The 16894-nt window shown below is 43.6% G+C and overlaps 1 protein-coding gene across 1 annotated transcript; it reads right to left on the bottom strand.

The window, feature by feature from the left end:
* Nucleotides 1-201: 201 nt before the first annotated feature.
* Nucleotides 202-15884, bottom strand: LOC140900224 (arylacetamide deacetylase-like 4). Its single transcript, XM_073317100.1, has 4 exons — nt 15774-15884; nt 6646-6862; nt 4664-4727; nt 202-976 (listed from the first exon to the last, which is right to left on the bottom strand). The coding sequence occupies exons 1-4, from the start codon at nt 15882-15884 to the stop codon at nt 202-204; spliced, it is 1167 nt and encodes a 388-aa protein (XP_073173201.1).
* Between the last annotated feature and the right edge of the window lie 1010 nt (nt 15885-16894).

The raw sequence follows: 16894 nt of genomic DNA on the forward strand, positions 1-16894 counted from the left end.
AGCTGAGTAGCAGGAAGAGGGGAAACAGATTCTTAAGCTCCTCTAGCTGCACTTCTCACAAGCAGCCAGAAACAACAGCCGCAGGAGGTCAGACTAGATGATCATAATGGTCCCTTCTGACCTTAATATCTATGACTCCCAGCTCTGAAGAACAGGGGGGTGAGGGGTTATTTTTGTTTTTTTTTTTTTGTGGGGTGGTGGTTATAAACCTTTTATAAAGTTTACTACATTGTCCATTGCTCTCTTTCCACATGGAAATGAAATATACCCACTGTCAATTAGGAGTAGTACTCCATGGAATCCATCCTCTACATGGTACCAAGTCACTGGAATGCCATTGTCCTCCAATCTTTTCTTGTACAACAGGCCATCATCCCTGACCACATCGTACTCGCAGGTCAAGATGAAAGTCTCTGGGAGGTGGTGAACAATGGCATCTTCAGCTAATAGTGGGGAAAAGGTTGTCTCAAAAACTAGTTTGGCCAAAGTATGAAGTTCTTCTGAATATGAAGCAGATGCAGGTGGTTTGTAGCCTCTGATCTTAAATTCCATGGGGATATTGTCTGGACTCAGCCATTTGCTAAACTTCAGTTTCAAATCCTCATGCACATGGGAACCTTCTAGGATACCTTTCATCAGTGACAAGTCCTTATTGAGATACTGCATACCAAGCGTGAGGGTCCGTTTCTTTAACAAGAGGGGGACTGAACCGTTTTGCTGATATGAAGGCAAATTAAAGTCCACAGCTTGGAGAAACGGATAGAGCAAGATCTGGGCTCGTGCCTTTGGGAGGTCTGTTCTATTCACCAGGGCTTGGCAAACAGCAGCTGCAAGCGTACCACCGCTGCTGTCCCCGCAGATGATAATACGGGTGGGATCCACCCCATAGTCTTCTGCGGTCCTCATAAAGTGTACCGCAGCAGTGAGACAGTCCCAGAACTGGGTTGGATATGGATGCTCAGGAGCCAAACGATACCTAAAATATCAATGACAGCGTTTTAATGTCATCAGATCTATGGGAAGTGTCATCTTCTCTTTCAAGTACCTTTTAAAGTTAGAAAACATATATGTTTATTATTACCTATGTATATGTTTAAAATTCTGCTTTGTAGAATAGCTTCAGGAGTTACCCCCCTCCCCTTTTTTAATTATGTTTTAGACAACTGTAGACACATCACCTGACTCTGTGAGGTACTGAAATATTCTGGAGTACGTACCAGTAATCGGCCTTCCTGCTTTTAGGTTTGCAATGAAGTCTAATACCTCCCTGAGCACATATGTGAGAATAGAGATTTCTAAAATAAACACTGAAAGTGATAAAGATTTACTATTTTTTGTGTCAGGAATTATTTATAAAGGGAGCCAAGTGGCGCTAAGGATTCCACATGGGTGTTCGCTCAATTCTGCTAGCCCAGGATTTAGGGAACAGGTAGTGCAATTTTGAATATAATTCAAGGGAAACAACTTTTTATCCCAATTCCTTTTCTCTTAAAAAAAGGAGATACAATTTCCCTTAAAGAAACACACAATATCAGGAAACATAAAACCATTAATCCACAAATGCACCACACAGGGTGTAGTCAGCAACAATCTGTATTCATTTTAACAGCGCCACGAATATGGATGGTTGACATATACACAGAAGGGTTGGAATATACAGATTAATATTCATTGTGGTTATGTCTTTTTATTAGCAATTTATGATGCACTCTCAATTAGCCAAAGGTCTCAGAACACCGAACACATTTGTTAATCAGGGAAGCTAGTCAGACAGTCTATTGAGTACAGACCGCAAAGTCTTTTGCTTGCTTTTTTCTCTGATTATCCTGCAGCAGTCATCTTCTATCAGGTTTGTCAGGTTATCAGGATTAAAACAATTTAGCTAGAGATCTTTAGTTACAACATGATGAATGCTGATGAATTGAAGCATTTAGGGAGGCCATTTTCCTCATTCATTACAAAGACATAATTTCCCTGAAAATCCCAGTGATCCATAACAGGGTCATGTGCTTTGACTTTAGCATTTGGGAGATAACTAGCAGGGAGGTTTTTAAAGGTCTGTTCTATCTGTAAACAGTTTTTCAATAGGTAAGGGACAGCAGATGGCCCTCTGGAATATGTAGGATAATTCCTGGGTTTGGTAGATTAATAACATTTCTTCCTGTGCGCTGCAAATGGCTTCCTCTTACAGCTCTTTGCATCGGCTCTCAGTGGAGAGGACCATGTTTTAAATAAAAGGGGGTTGGATAACTGCAACTCAAATCATTCAGACTGTTACCCAATTCATTTTAAAATGTATGTTTTTGAAAACAGCCTCCAAGCTTGAGTTTTTAATAGTGGATGCCAACATATACAGATGTCATTTAGTGCGTATCAGGGCAGTGGCTGTTTGTTAGTTGATAACTAACACTGGAACAAAGCCCTCCACAAAATAATGGTCAGTGCTGGGGGATGGAAGGGAAGGCACAACTTCCCTTCCCTCCCCCACGCACGACCCTTCTTATCAGCCCTACACAGAAGTATTCTATAGTACTTGCAATGAGCCCCCCAATCAGCAGACCCTTGTATATCTTCTCCCTTGCTCCCAATTCTGCTGTAGTCTCTGTGGAGAGACATAACGGCATGCTTTGCAGTGGGTTATAGGAGGGGCTTGAGGACTCATTTGCCGAAGCTGCTCCCCTTCTCCTAGGCCTCTGTGGTACACAGCTATGAAGCTGCTGCCTAGAAGAATATTTCCATTAGCTGGATGAATCCAAATTGGCAGGGCCTGATGAAATTCATCCTAGGGTACTTCAGGAACTAGCTGAAGCAATCTTGGAACTCTTTGAGAACTCATGGAAGACAGGTGAGGTCCCAGAGGAATGGAGAAGGCAAACATACTACCTATCTTTTTAAAAGGGGAACAAGGAGGACCTGAGGAATTATAGACCAGTCAGCCTAACTTTGGTACCTGGAAAGACACTGGAACAAATTATTAAACAAACAATTTGTAAGCACCTAGAGAAAAACAAACAGTTCTAAGGAATAGCCAGCACAGATTTGTCAAAGACCAATTATGCCAAACCAACCTAACTTCCTTCTTTGACCAGGCTACTGGCCTGCTTGGCAGGGGAGCGTGGGAAGCAGTAGCATGATGTATCTTGATTTTAGTAAAGCTTTTGACGCAGTCTCACATTCTCATAAGCAAGCAGGGAAACGTGGTCTAGATTAAATTACTATAAGGTGGGTGCACAACTGGTTGAAAGACTACTCAAAGAGTAGTTATCAATACTTGCTGTCCAACTGGGAGGGCGTATCTAGAGGGGTCCAGCAGGGGTCAGTTGTGGGTCCAGTACTAGTCAATATTTTCATGAATGAGTTAGGTAATGAAGTGGAGAGTAGGCTTATAAAATTTGCAGATTATTCCAAGCTTGTCAGGGTTGCAAGCACTTTGGAAGAAAAAATATAGAGTTCAAAATGACCTTGACAAATTGAAGGATTGGTCTGAATTCAACAAGATGAAATTCAATCAAGATACGTGCAAAGTAGGAAGGAAAACTCAAATGCACAACTACAAAATGGGGAATATCTGGCTAGGTGGTAGTAACACTGCAAAGGATCTAAGTGTTACGGTGGATCACAAATTGAGCGTGAGTCAACAATATGATGCAGTTGTGAAAAAGGCTAACATCATTCTGGACTCTATTAACAGCAGTGTTATATGTAAGACAAGGAAAGTCATTGTCCATCTCTACGCAGCACTGGAGAGGTCTTAGCTGGAGTACTGTGTCCGGTTCTGGGCATCACACTTAGGAAAGATGTGGACAAACTGGAGAGAATCCAGAGAGGCAACAAAAATGATAAATGGTTGAGAAAATAGAAACCTATGAAAGCTTAAGAAAACTAATCAAGTTTAGACCTGAGAGAATAAGACTGAGGTGGGAACCTGATAAGTCTTCAAATATGTTAAGGACTCTTATAACAGGGATGGCGATCAATTGTTCTGTGTCCACTGAAGGCAGGACAAGATGTAATGGGTGGAATGTGCCAGAAGGAAGACTTAGTTTAGATATTAGAAAAAACTTTCTAACTACAAAGATAGTTAAATACTGGAATAGCTTCCACAGGAGGTTGTGGAATCCCCATCACTGGAGATTTTTAAGAACACACTGGGCAAACACCTGTCAGGGATGGTCTTGGTCCTGCCTTGGTGCAGGGAGCTACACTTGGTGGCTTCTCAAGGTCCCTTCTAGCCCTACATTTCTATGATTCCATCATTCTATAGCTAATGCACTGCAATAACAGCCATCCTAAGGATTGATCTGGCTGTATAATGACAGGTGAGAGTAAGGTATGTGCAGTCCCCTTCCTCTACATTAGAGGGGTCAGGATTTGACCCACTATCTATAAAAATGATGCTATGTATTAAAATATTTAAAGGGTTTTTTTTCTTTGTTTGGTCTGATCTTTTAGGCTCCATAACAGACTTATTGCAAGTCTACTCCAAAGAACTCAACAAGAGGGCAGAGCGTAGAGTGAAAAACTATATCCATCCATATGTTCCTTTTGTTGAACCACTTTCTGAAAGAGCAGGCTGATAGGGACATCTCATGGACATACACACCTGGAAGCTGACACATTGTAAATGGTTCCCACATAATGCAACTGAAATAAAATCACTTACCCAACACACACAACCACTGAGTCACTTCCACGGGCAATAAAACGGCATACTCTTTCATACATGCCTGCAACACAAACATTCTCAATGGAGTTGTATTAATATCTTCAAGATATTCAATTCTATATCCTTACACAATGAGAAGAAAATTCAGATGGGTGTTCATTTTTGATGAGGGACTCATGATCTTACAGGAGGATTAGGGGGTTTTATGTGACTTGGAATTCTACTCATCCCTGGTTTACTAATCCAGAGAAAGTCTTAGTGTGTTCAGTATGTGGCAAAAGGGCCTCTCATGTGTAGAACGAAGAAAGGGAGGGGAAGGGAAACTTGCAAGGGAAAGAGAGTGAAAAGGAGTGCTGTAAAAGAGTCAATAACGAGTGTGGGATATAGAATGAATGATGAGGCAGGAAGGGAGGGACGATGGAATGAAATGGTAACTGGAATGGTAGGGTGGAGATAATAGAAAGAAGGAGAGAAACGGTGTGCAAGAGACTGCATCCACAGATTTTTAAATCTGAGGTAAGGCCGTCATTTGTTCCACGTATGGAAAACAAATGAAAAGGAACATTGTCTGGGGGCTAGTTCCACGGAGATGTAGTAATTGTCCCTTCCACAGGTGCTCAGAATAGACCAGGCCTTTATTCCAAAAGCTACAACATCTTAGCACAGATCTTAGGAAATGTCTCTGCTGTCTATTTATCCGAAAAAAAAGAAAGATGATGGAATAGCGCAAATTGGATATTGGAAGGGAAGATAGGTGCATCTCAATTGCACATTCAGGAATTGAGCAGCTTTGTTAGCCAAATCCTCTGAGGCATCACCTGTCACAGGGCTTAAAACTTGCACCAAGGAAGCATATAATGACAAAATGGGCTACCCCTTCCAAAGGGATTATTGTAGCTCACAGGAATAATAGACATCTGATGAGGACATCTGTAAAGTTGCTAGCTGTTTTAATACCTCCCTCTGCAGATAGGACTAGAGCTGAGGAAATAATTGTTTGTTAGTTTGTTTTTCAAGTCAGTGGATGAACTGAAAACGACAAATAATATTTTGTTTTGGTTCATCCCAAAACCTACATCTTTCTTTTTAATGATTTGGGATTTTCTTTTAGTTTTTGGGTGCCTTTGCTTTATTTAAATCTAGTTACATTTCCAATCAAAACTTTGTTTCAAACCAAAAGGTCAAAACATATCATTTAGAAACTGTTGAAACAAAACTTTGACTTTAGTTTCTGCGAAAAAGTTTTTTTTTTTTTATTCACTGAATTCACTCCCAATTCAAGAATAGTTTTGGAAAACCCCAAACTGCATTTTTCTTTGAATAAACTATGCTTCTGAAAAAATTCACCCCACTCTAATTACAGCATCCAACACTCAGCCTGCATATAGGCCAAGATTTCCCAAAGAGAACAATGATCTTGGATGCCTCAATTTTTGCCCAATGTGAGATGCCTTTAAAGGGCCCTGATTTATTCAAAGGGTGGGTACTTGGCATCTACTGAAGTCTGAATACCTTATGATGTCTCAGATTGGGCAACCAAAAATATGTCTAAGGGATTATTATTATCGTGGGAGATTTTTCAGAGGCATAAAGGACATTTCAGTGCTATAATAATTAACAAAGTTCAGTATGTTACTGATCTCAAAGACTTCCAGCCTGGGAGCAGTTTGCCTAGCAGTGGCCAAAGCTCCAATTTTTCTGTCTCCAATAGCAACAATTAAAGGGAAAAGTAAAGTAATTCTCATGAATTGTCAGAGAACAGAAATCCAAGGAAAAGTACAAATTTTCGTCGAAGGGAATGCTCAGCGGCATAATGCTGGAAAGTCTGACTAAAAATATGTAACTTTTAAGTTTGGTTATCATGCTTAATTTATTTTTTAAATTCTTAATTGCAGTAGTTCTTAATTATCATGTAAGAACTATCATAATAGAAGGAACATCAAATTTATCATAGTTCTTAATTTCTTTAAAATTCTTACCTATGCTTCCAAACTGGCCAATTCCTCCATGAAGGTAAAGGACTCCTCTCCTTTGGCCAGCAGATGATGCTTTCGGATGGTAAACCCTCACTGACACCTTTGCAAACTTCAAGTCCTCGATGAAGAGATTAGCATTCTTCCATGGGGGTATTCCATACAAGAAGGTCCTGATGAAGTAAACCTCCTTGCAGATTCGCAGTTTCTCAAAAATCCTTGCCTATTTATAGGGAGACAGAGACCAAAAATTAGTTTACAGTTCCCTGTCAATGTGCTTCAGCCATATCCTGGAGAGTGAACAGGAAATTGTCTCCAGAACTAATTCAAATTTTGGGGTCTGTGCTGGTGCTGCCATCAAAGGGCCCCGTTGTGAGGGTAACGTGGTCACTTCTTCATTCTGAAGTAGATTCAGACAACCAACTTGTTTCACATGTGCTACCAATTACCCTGCATCTCATTACAACTGTTTGATTACTAATAACTCTGGCTGGCTTTGAACTGGTAACCTACAGCAAAGTTGAAATGCTTCTTCTTCCACTCCCAATCTTTTCTAAAACTGGGCAGGAGCAGACAGGGATATTTCCTGTTGTCCGAGGCACACAGGGTATGTCTCTTCGACAGTCAGCGGGTGTGACTGCCACTCAAGCGGACATAGCCAAGCAATCTTTAATCTAACTATTTTGAATCCTCGAACCGTGAAGCTGTGGCCATGCAAGGCTCAGCGTGGGCTAGCCCAGCGAGGAATTTCCCAGGGTTCCATGGGGGGGTTGTGCAGGCTGCATTGAAGCTTGAGCTGTTGCAGCTTTGCTGTTCTGTAACCCAAGATAGCCAGATTAAAACTAGCCCAGGTATCTCCACTGGAGCTGCAGTCACATCCTGTTACTGCAGGATAGATATAACCACAGCAACCCCTGATGTCATAGAATCATAGAATATCAGGGTTGGAAGGGACCCCTGAAGGTCATCTAGTCCAACCCCCTGCTCGAAGCAGGACCAATTCCCAGTTAATCTAGATCTAGTGATCTAGACAAGGATAGAGTGGCTTCAGTACTGTGCTAGATGACTTCAGACTCATCAAGAGTTTATTAGGCTGGCTAATCTCAGCTCAAACTACTGTGAACATAAAGAAAATCTCCTTCACATTGCCCTGCAGAGCCCCAGGTGCCAACCTCACAAGTTATGTGACATGTTCTTCACAGTCAGCACTAAAGTGACTAATTGCTTCTGGTTAGCAACAACAAAGTATTGTTATAGCAGACGTCATCAGGTGGTGCTGTTCCACATTGTCTTCCAAGTTCTCTCTTAGAGAGTGAACAAGTTTTTAGTCTTGGAAGAAACTCGTGTTGTTGCCAGTTCTTGGTTATACCAGGTTCAGTGAGTAGAAGCTGTCGGAACGGCAGGAGAGTTTTGCTTTCTGCCTTAGTCTCTGATTATAGTCCATTCTTAAGGTAGATTTTACTCTCTGAGAAGCAGGCATTTGTGTTGGGCTGAGATTCCTGAAAGAGGGGATTGCCTGCATCTCTATTCCAGGACTGATAAATGTGTAAAAGCAAGTTACAGTTAGAATATATCTGTACTCCGTATCATTGAATTTTTTCCCTTCACTGGGGAGCTGACCTGTAAGGTCACAAAATCTGCTACCACCTGGTAGTGAGGTGACAGTGCTTGTCAGAAGAGGGATGTCAGGATTGGAAGAAGGGGCAACAAACCTGATTTACTTTTTACAGCGTGTTAAAGGCTGTAGTCAAGGAGCCTTTTACAATTCAGCAACAACTTTATTAAACCAACACACTTATGAACATTTTCTTATATGCAAATAGATGGTGTGCTTTAAATTAACTATCTACATACAGTGACAAAGTTTCTCCTCTGCCTTGGTGGGTCCTGGGCTTTTGGGTGGATTTGCTCGCCTCAGAGGTTCACGGCAGCCCTCAGTTTGGCCACTTCTGCTAGAGACTCAAACCTGCCATCCACTCAGCTAACCTCGTCACTGGCCAGCATGGGGGAAATGGAGAACAATCCCTGTTGTCTCTGGGTCCCACCTAGTGGGTCAGGAACAGGCCAGATCCCTTTCCAAATTAGATCTTCCCTTCTGGTGTTGCTTACAGACCAGGTCAACTCCTCCTGTGTCCGATCAGGAGTTCAGGGGATGGGGGGAACCCAGGCCCACCCTCTACACTGGGCTCCAGGCCAGGGCCGTGTAGATAGTAGCTGTCTACAATGTCCCCTGTATCAGCTGCGTGACAAATATAGCTACAGCTACAACTCCCTGTGCTACTTCCCCATGGCCTCCTCCCAGCACTTTCTTTATCCTCACCACAGGATCTTCCTCCTGAAGCCTGATCACACTCGTACGCCTCAGTCCTCCAGTAGCACGCCTTCTCACTCCCTGCTCCTTGCACACACACCCCACTAACTGATGGGAGGTCCTTTTTAAACTAGGTGTCTTGATTAGTGTGCCTGCTATAATTGATTCTAGTATGTTCTTAATTGGCTCCAGGTGGCTTAATTAGCTTGCCTGTCTTAATTGGTTCTAGCAGGTTCCTGATTGCTCTAGGGCAGCCCCTGCTCTGGTCACTCAGGGAACAGAAAACTATTGATCCAGTGGCCAGTATATTTGCCTTTGACCGGACTCCTGTACCCCACTGGTCTGGGTCTGTCACAATACACAGTTCACATTACGTAACAAAATAACAGCAGCAAGGAAGTAAAAAACAGAGCTACCTTCCAGTTTGTGCCATCTACTTCTCCATTTGCTGATATGGAGCAATTCGTCACTACCACAATTACCATACTTAGCTGTAACCCATAAGGATGCCGGCCGCCAACTAGGAAATGTTGAAATAAGTGTAACACAGAGAGCTTCCAGAGGGGAGTATAAGCTGTCATCAAGTCTTAGCATGCTAAAAGCATGATCTAGTATCTTGATATCTGCATGTAAATGGCCTATCTTCATCCATTTTAATTCCTAAATTAGTAACTTCTGAGCTTGGCATGGTTTTGAATGCGTCACTTGCTGCAACACCTAATAAAAAAACACATGCAATTTTCTGGTGATGCTGACAGCAACAATCTCTGTCTTGCCAATAGGTATGGCGAGGGGAGGTGCAGTCTCAAATTTCATAAGAATTGCAAGCTTGCATTAAAAAAAGCTGACAAGTCAATTTTGACTCATTTCACAAGTTTGTCCTGCTCATAGATTCCTCCCACAAACAACACAAATGGTGTAGCATGCAATCAACAGTAGACGCTCAAGCTGAAACAGTGAAAACCAGATCCCATTGGCAACAATAGGCGGTGGTGGAGGTTTGCATCCCTATGGAGGAAGGGTTACGGTTGTGCTTCATAGTCTGTGGTGTACAGTAGCTCTAGTGATAAGATGTGTATCTGTGGGTAGAAGGGAATATGTACTCTTAGCTCATTTAACTTTTCATATCCTTGCTTTGGTGGTTTTGGTCTTTGTTATGGCATGTGTGGTGGCAACCTTAGCACTCTCTCTCTCTCTCACACACACACATTTTGTGTATGAATTTCCTGGGTTTCTGAAATGTGGAGCAGTTGATGTCACACTTACATATTGGGGAAGTGGGTAGGATTCAGAGTTTTGGGAGTAGTGGTGGTTATGGGAGTAGAACCTGGATTACGCTGCGGGTAGGGCCTAGAAAAGGATTAAGCAAAGGAGGAAGGTGTATGCGCGTGGACCATCTAGTTGTGCTGGGGAAAGGGGGCAGAGCTTCTCCTGGCATGGCTCAGGGGCCCTTTCCACTGAAGCACAGTTCCAGAGGCCCCTCATACACTCCCTTCCACTGATCTGCCTCCCTCTTCTCGCCAGCCCCCGTCCCTAATCTCTCCCTATGGAACACTGAGCAGAGAATGTGTGTGAAGTTTTAAACACTGTGAATATTATTGTATCAACAGACAGCTCCCCAGTTTCCATAGCCCTGCTCCCTATCCAGCTTCACTCCTGTGACCATCAGCCAGTCCCCATCTTCTGCTTTAAGATACAGTCTGGCACTTTCTGTCTCTTTCCCCCTGTCCTTTGTTGACTGCAAAGCCACCACTGTCCAGCCCTTTTTTTCTTATCAGTTAAATCTTAGCTTGTAAGAAAAAACTAAAGCACAGACCAGTTTTCCTATTTATTCATGTATTTTTATTCACAGGAGTCATAACTGTTTCCATCTATGTCCCTATGAATGCTAGGTTTCAGAGTAACAGCCGTGTTAGTCTGTATTCGCAAAAAGAAAAGGAGTACTTGTGGCACCTTAGAGACTAACCAATTTATTTGAGCATGAGCTTTCGTGAGCTACAGCTCACTTCATCGGATGCATACTGTGGAAAGTTTAGAAGATCTTATTATATACACACAAAGCATGAAAAAATACCTCCTCCCACCCCACTCTCCTGCTGGTAATAGCTTATCTAAAGTGATCACTCTCCTTACAATGTGTATGATAATCAAGTTCGGCCATTTCCAGCACAAATCCAGGTTTTCTCCCCCCCCCTCCCCCCCCCACACAAACTCACTCTCCTGCTGGTAATAGCTTATCTAAAGTGACCACTCTCCTTACATTGTGTATGATAATCAAGGTGGGCCATTTACAGCACAAATCCAGGGTTTAACAAGAACGTCTGGGGGGTGGGGGGGAACAAGGGGAAATAGGCTACCTTGCATAATGACTAAGCCACTCCCAGTCTCTATTCAAGCCTAAGTTAATTGTATCCAATTTGCAAATGAATTCCAATTCAGCAGTTTCTCGCTGGAGTCTGGTTTTGAAGTTTTTTTGTTGTAAAATAGCGACTTTCATGTCTGTAATCGCGTGACCAGAGAGATTGAAGTGTTCTCCGACTGGTTTATGAATGTTATAATTCTTGACATCTGATTTGTGTCCATTTACTCTTACGTAGAGACTGTCCAGTTTGACCAATGTACACGGCAGAGGGGCATTGCTGGCACATGATGGCATATATCACATTGGTGGATGTGCAGGTGAACGAGCCTCTGATAGTGTGGCTGATGTGATTAGGCCCTGTGATGGTGTCCCCTGAATAGATATGTGGGCACAGTTGGCAACGGGCTTTGTTGCAAGGATAGGTTCCTGGGTTAGTGGTTCTGTTGTGTGGTATGTGGTTGCTGGTGAGTATTTGCTTCAGGTTGGGGGGCTGTCTGTAGGCAAGGACTGGCCTGTCTCCCAAGATTTGTGAGAGTGTTGGGTCATCCTTCAGGATAGGTTGTAGATCCTTAATAATGCGTTGGAGGGGTTTTAGTTGGGGGCTGAAGGTGACGGCTAGTGGCATTCTGTTATTTTCTTTGTTAGGCCTGTCCTGTAGTAGGTGACTTCTGAGAACTCTTCTGGCTCTATCAATCTGTTTCTTCACTTCCGCAGGTTGATGGTGGGATGGAAATTGTTGAAATCATGGTGGAATTCCTCAAGGGCTTCTTTTCCATGGGTCCAGATGATGAAGATGTCATCAATATAGCGCAAGTAGAGTAGGGGTGTTAGGTGACAAGAGTTGAGGAAGTGTTGTTCTAAATCAACCATAAAAATGTTGGCATACTGTGGGGCCACGCGGGTACCCATAGCAGTGCCGCTGATCTGAAGGTATACATTGTCCCAAATGTAAAACAGTTATGGGTAAGGACAAAGTCACAAAGTTCAGCCACCAGGTTAGCCGTGACATTATTGGGGACAGTGTTCTTGACGGCTTGTAGTCCATCTTTGTGTGGAATGTTGGTGTAGAGGGCTTCTACATCCATAGTGGCCAGGATGGTGTTATCAGGAAGATCACCGATGGATTGTAGTTTCCTCAGGAAGCCAGTGGTGTCTCGAAGGTAGCTGGGAGCGCTGGTAGCGTAGGGCCTGAGGAGGGAGTCTACATAGCCAGACAATCCTGCTGTCAGGGTGCCAATGCCTGAGATGATGGGGCGCCCAGGGTTTCCAGGTTTATGGATCTTGGGTAGTAGATAGAATATCCCAGGTCGGGGTTCCAGGGGTGTGTCTCTGCGGATTTGATCTTGTGCTTTTTCAGGGAGTTTCTTGAGCAAATGCTGTAGTTGCTTTTGGTAACTCTCAGTGGGATCAGAGGGTAATGGCTTGTAGAAAGTGGTGTTGGAGAGCTGCCAAGCAGCCTCTTGTTCATATTCCGACCTATTCATGATGACAACAGCACCTCCTTTGTCAGCCTGGCTCAACTTGATTATCATACACATTGTAAGGAGAGTGATCACTTTAGATAAGCTATTACCAGCAGGAGAGTGGGGTGGGAGGAGGTATTTTTTCATGCTTTGTGTGTATATAATAAGATCTTCCACAGTATGCATCCGATGAAGTGAGCTGTAGCTCACAAAAGCTTATGCTCAAATAAATTGGTTAGTCTCAAAGGTGCCACAAGTACTCTTTTTCTTTCTTCCTATGAATGCTGAATATTTTCCTCATCGGCTGTTTGAATTATTTGCTGTATTTGTATGGCTGTACAGACGGATGCTCCAGCGTCTGAGCTATTATTTTAAAAGATACGTTTCACAGGGCTGCTAAGGTAACTTGAAAAATGTGAACCAAGAGTAGCTGAACGGTGGGAGTCTGTGGGCAGCCTGAAACACTAGCTAGGAGAGGCACCTGCTGCCTGTTATTTTAACAGAGGCACCCAGTTACTGTGTGGGCAGCACATGGCTGTAGAGGGACCGTGGTGGGAGTTATGCAGCTGTAGGAAGAACTGGAAGAGGGGCTGTTGGTGGCAGGGCAGGGGAGAGGGCAGAGTGGAAGACGCTCATGGAGGGGGAAGCCCATGCAAACTCATAGCCCTGCTCATCTCATGTTCTCTTTCCAGACAAATGATTCACCAAACGTTAATCTGATGTTCCGTACGTCTCTGGACCAACAACACCCTTCCCTGAGCTTCCCATCCCACGTGGCCCTGTTGCCCCATGTCCACTCCCAGGCCGGGGGGACAATAAGGGGGCCGATTGTTTTTAAGTGTATATTTCAAAATTTGGAGAGTGGCTTGTCTGAGAGATGGGTGTGAGTGAAGCTTGGTGCTTTTGGGGGGCCGTATTTTTAGCTTAGAAAGGTTCAAAAAAGAAGGGTGAGGTTCCTCAGGCCACATTTCTTAAAGGGACCATTTAAAATTAATTTTAGGGCAAGTCTACACTTCAGGCTGGAGGGAGTGGTTCCCAGCACAAGGAGACATTCTGGGATTGTTTAGCCTGCAGAAGAGAAGAGCGAGGGGGGATTTGATAGCTGCTTTCAACTACCTGAAAGGGGGTTCCAAACAGGATGGAGCTTGGCTGTTCTCAGTGGTGGCAGTTGACAGAACAAGGAGCAATGGTCTCAAGTTGCAGTGATGGAGGTTTAGGTTGGATATTAGGAAAAACGTTTTCACTAGGAGGGTGGTGAAGCACTGGAATGGATTACCTAGGGAGGTGGCGGAATCTCCTTCATTAGAAGTTTTTAAGGTCAGGCTTGACAAAGCCCTAGCTGGGATGATTTAGTTGGGGATTGGTCCTGCTTTGAGCAGGGGGTTGGACTAGATGACCTCCTGAGGTCCCTTCCAACCCTGATATTCTATGATTCTATGGGTCTTTGGCTAGCTCTCCTTGAGCCGGTGTGCTAAAACTAGAGAGGTTGGGCTAGCCACCCCAAGTACGGGCCGAGGGTCTCCAAGAGGTCTTGTAGTTTGTGTCACTGCGGCTCCCTTCTATCTGTAGCGTGCTATCTTGAGAGCTAGCGCAGGTATGTCAATTAAGGATTTCCTTGAAAATCCTCAGAAAAGTCAATGCTGACTCAGATGATGTGCTGTGACTTTGGCAAAGATATACTGTATTCGTCACACCCACAAAAAGAGGTGGTTGAATCCCTGCTTTAAAAACACAACATAAGCCTCCCTGTGGAGTCACAGCGAGCAGCTCCCTACTACTGCTTTTAAACAGAACTCTCTTAATAGCAGGATTCAGACCATGCCTAGCTCCTGAGCCTACGCAAATTGATGCAACGCCATTGACTTCAATCTTAGTTCTTGCCTCATTTTAACACTTCATATGTATACATATTTTCACAGACACACTGTAGTCTTCCTTACACCTTGGACTGAAGAACAGCAAGTTGTACTGCCCACACTTGAAATCTTTCTACTGCATTTGCATAAGCAACAGGTTTCCCAGCCCTGTGCAGAGCTCCTACCTAGCACAGATTTTATCACTCTTTGTACTTTTTCTAAAAAGGCTTTTGCCTAAACACGAAGAAATAATTCTCCCTCGGAGCTACCCGTGAGTGATGCTGCCTGGTGCTTTCTTCTCTTTACCTCCAAGAACTAATCCAGTTGACAGGGATCTTGTGCCAACTCTTTACAATACATTTAAATGGAAATCAAACCCGAGTTTCAAACAAGGTACACTCACCAGACCAAATACAAAGTTCACGACGTAATGAATAAAGTAAAGCTTTACGCGCTGATCCACTTCTCGAGGGATTTCAGCCTTTGGATGTTCATAGTAAAATGCCAATGCCACCAACAGGATAAAAGCAACAAGAAAAATTGCTAATGTGAATTCCATTTCACGGTGCTCAGAAGGATGGAACTAGGAACTGACTGCTCTCCTGCAGTTGTCTCCACAGCTAAAATCTTCAGTGGCAGGATCAAAAAATCCCTCCACACCCCATCCTCCTCCTCTTGGAAATACTCATAGGTAGGTGAAGATCTCACCACACAGGAAGTATTAATTAGAAAAAGGTGAGGCTTGCATAAATTATTGTTTCATATTAGTAGATATAATGGCAACACATATTCTATATGTGTTTTCCTACTGTGCCTATCGTTTTTGGATTAGTGCTTCTCTTGGCAAAGATATATTAGCTCTAACAAGAGACCTGAGATTTGTCTTCTCTCTCATATTGCAATAGCAGGAGGATTTTTCAGAACCTCATTTCACTGATCTTGCATTTCTGTTCTTCTCTTCTCTCTTCCAGTCCTGGGAGCTGGCAGTCTGATTTCTTATGCATTTTGCAACAATTTTATGGGAAAGCCAAGACGTGTTATGTTTTCCTCAGATACAATCAGGCTTCTGTTATTCTTCAACTCCTGTGGGAAATTGCTTTACAGCTGCCTTCAAGAGCACTCACAATTAGGTACTTTCTTACCTGTTTTGTCTTGTCTCTGATTGTGCAACCACTCCCTACTCCACCAATGATACCAATCTCAGTTGCCCATTTGTCAGCTTCGTCCACAAATTTCTCTGCCCTGTCTTCCATGCTGCCCAATTCACATGAAACACTGATTTTTAAGGCCAGGACCTTCTCCTGCAAATCTCTCCTCAAGACCCACCTCTGCCAAGGCGCCTATAAGCAGTGATGACAGGTTTCAGAGTAACAGCCGTGTTAGTCTGTATTCGCAAAAAGAAAAGGAGTACTTGTGGCACCTTAGAGACTAACCAATTTATTTGAGCATGAGCTTTCGTGAGCTACGATGAAGTGAGCTGTAGCTCACGAAAGCTCATGCTCAAATAAATTGGTTAGTCTCTAAGGTGCCACAAGTCCTCCTTTTCTTTATAAGCAGTGATGAGCTGCCAGAAGCTCCAGACTCGGTTCTCTCCGGGTCTCTGGTGGCACTGAAGGACCCGCCGCCGAAATGCCGCTGAAGACCCCGAGCAACTGAAGGACCTGCCGCCGAAGACTCGGAGTGGTGCCGGGTCAGTAAAAATTCACATGGGAGCCTCCCGAGTCGAGAGCTCAGGCAGGACGGACAGGACAGTCCCACGGGCCACATTCTGTCCGTCCTGCCTGAGCTTCTCCACCCCTTTAACAACCGGTTCTAAACCAGCTTCAAAATTTAACAACCAGTTCGCGCAAACCAGTGTGAACCGGCTCCAGTTCACCACTGCCTATAAGTAATCATCCAGCTACTGTTGGCTAGATCTAGTGAAAGTTGGGGGTACTTCACTCATCTGTTTATAATAACTCGCCAAAAGGCAAATATACATATAGCTATTGAAAACTGTAGACGCTTTCCCTCTCCCTCAACCCTATGTATGCCTCTCGTGTGCAGAGAATGTAATCTCTTCCAGGCAGCGACCACATTGTCAAAGGTGTTTGTACAACACCCATTGTAATGGAGTCCTGGGGCTGATAGGCATCTGGGCACTATTACAATATAAACATTATAAGACTATAAAAATGACCATACTGGGTCAGACCAATGGTTCATCTAGGCCAGTGTCCTGTCTTCTGATAGTGGCCAGTGGCAGATGCTTGAGAAGGAATGA

Source organism: Lepidochelys kempii, chromosome 18 (assembly GCF_965140265.1).
Source record: "Lepidochelys kempii isolate rLepKem1 chromosome 18, rLepKem1.hap2, whole genome shotgun sequence".
Taxonomy (NCBI): Eukaryota; Metazoa; Chordata; order Testudines; family Cheloniidae; genus Lepidochelys; species Lepidochelys kempii.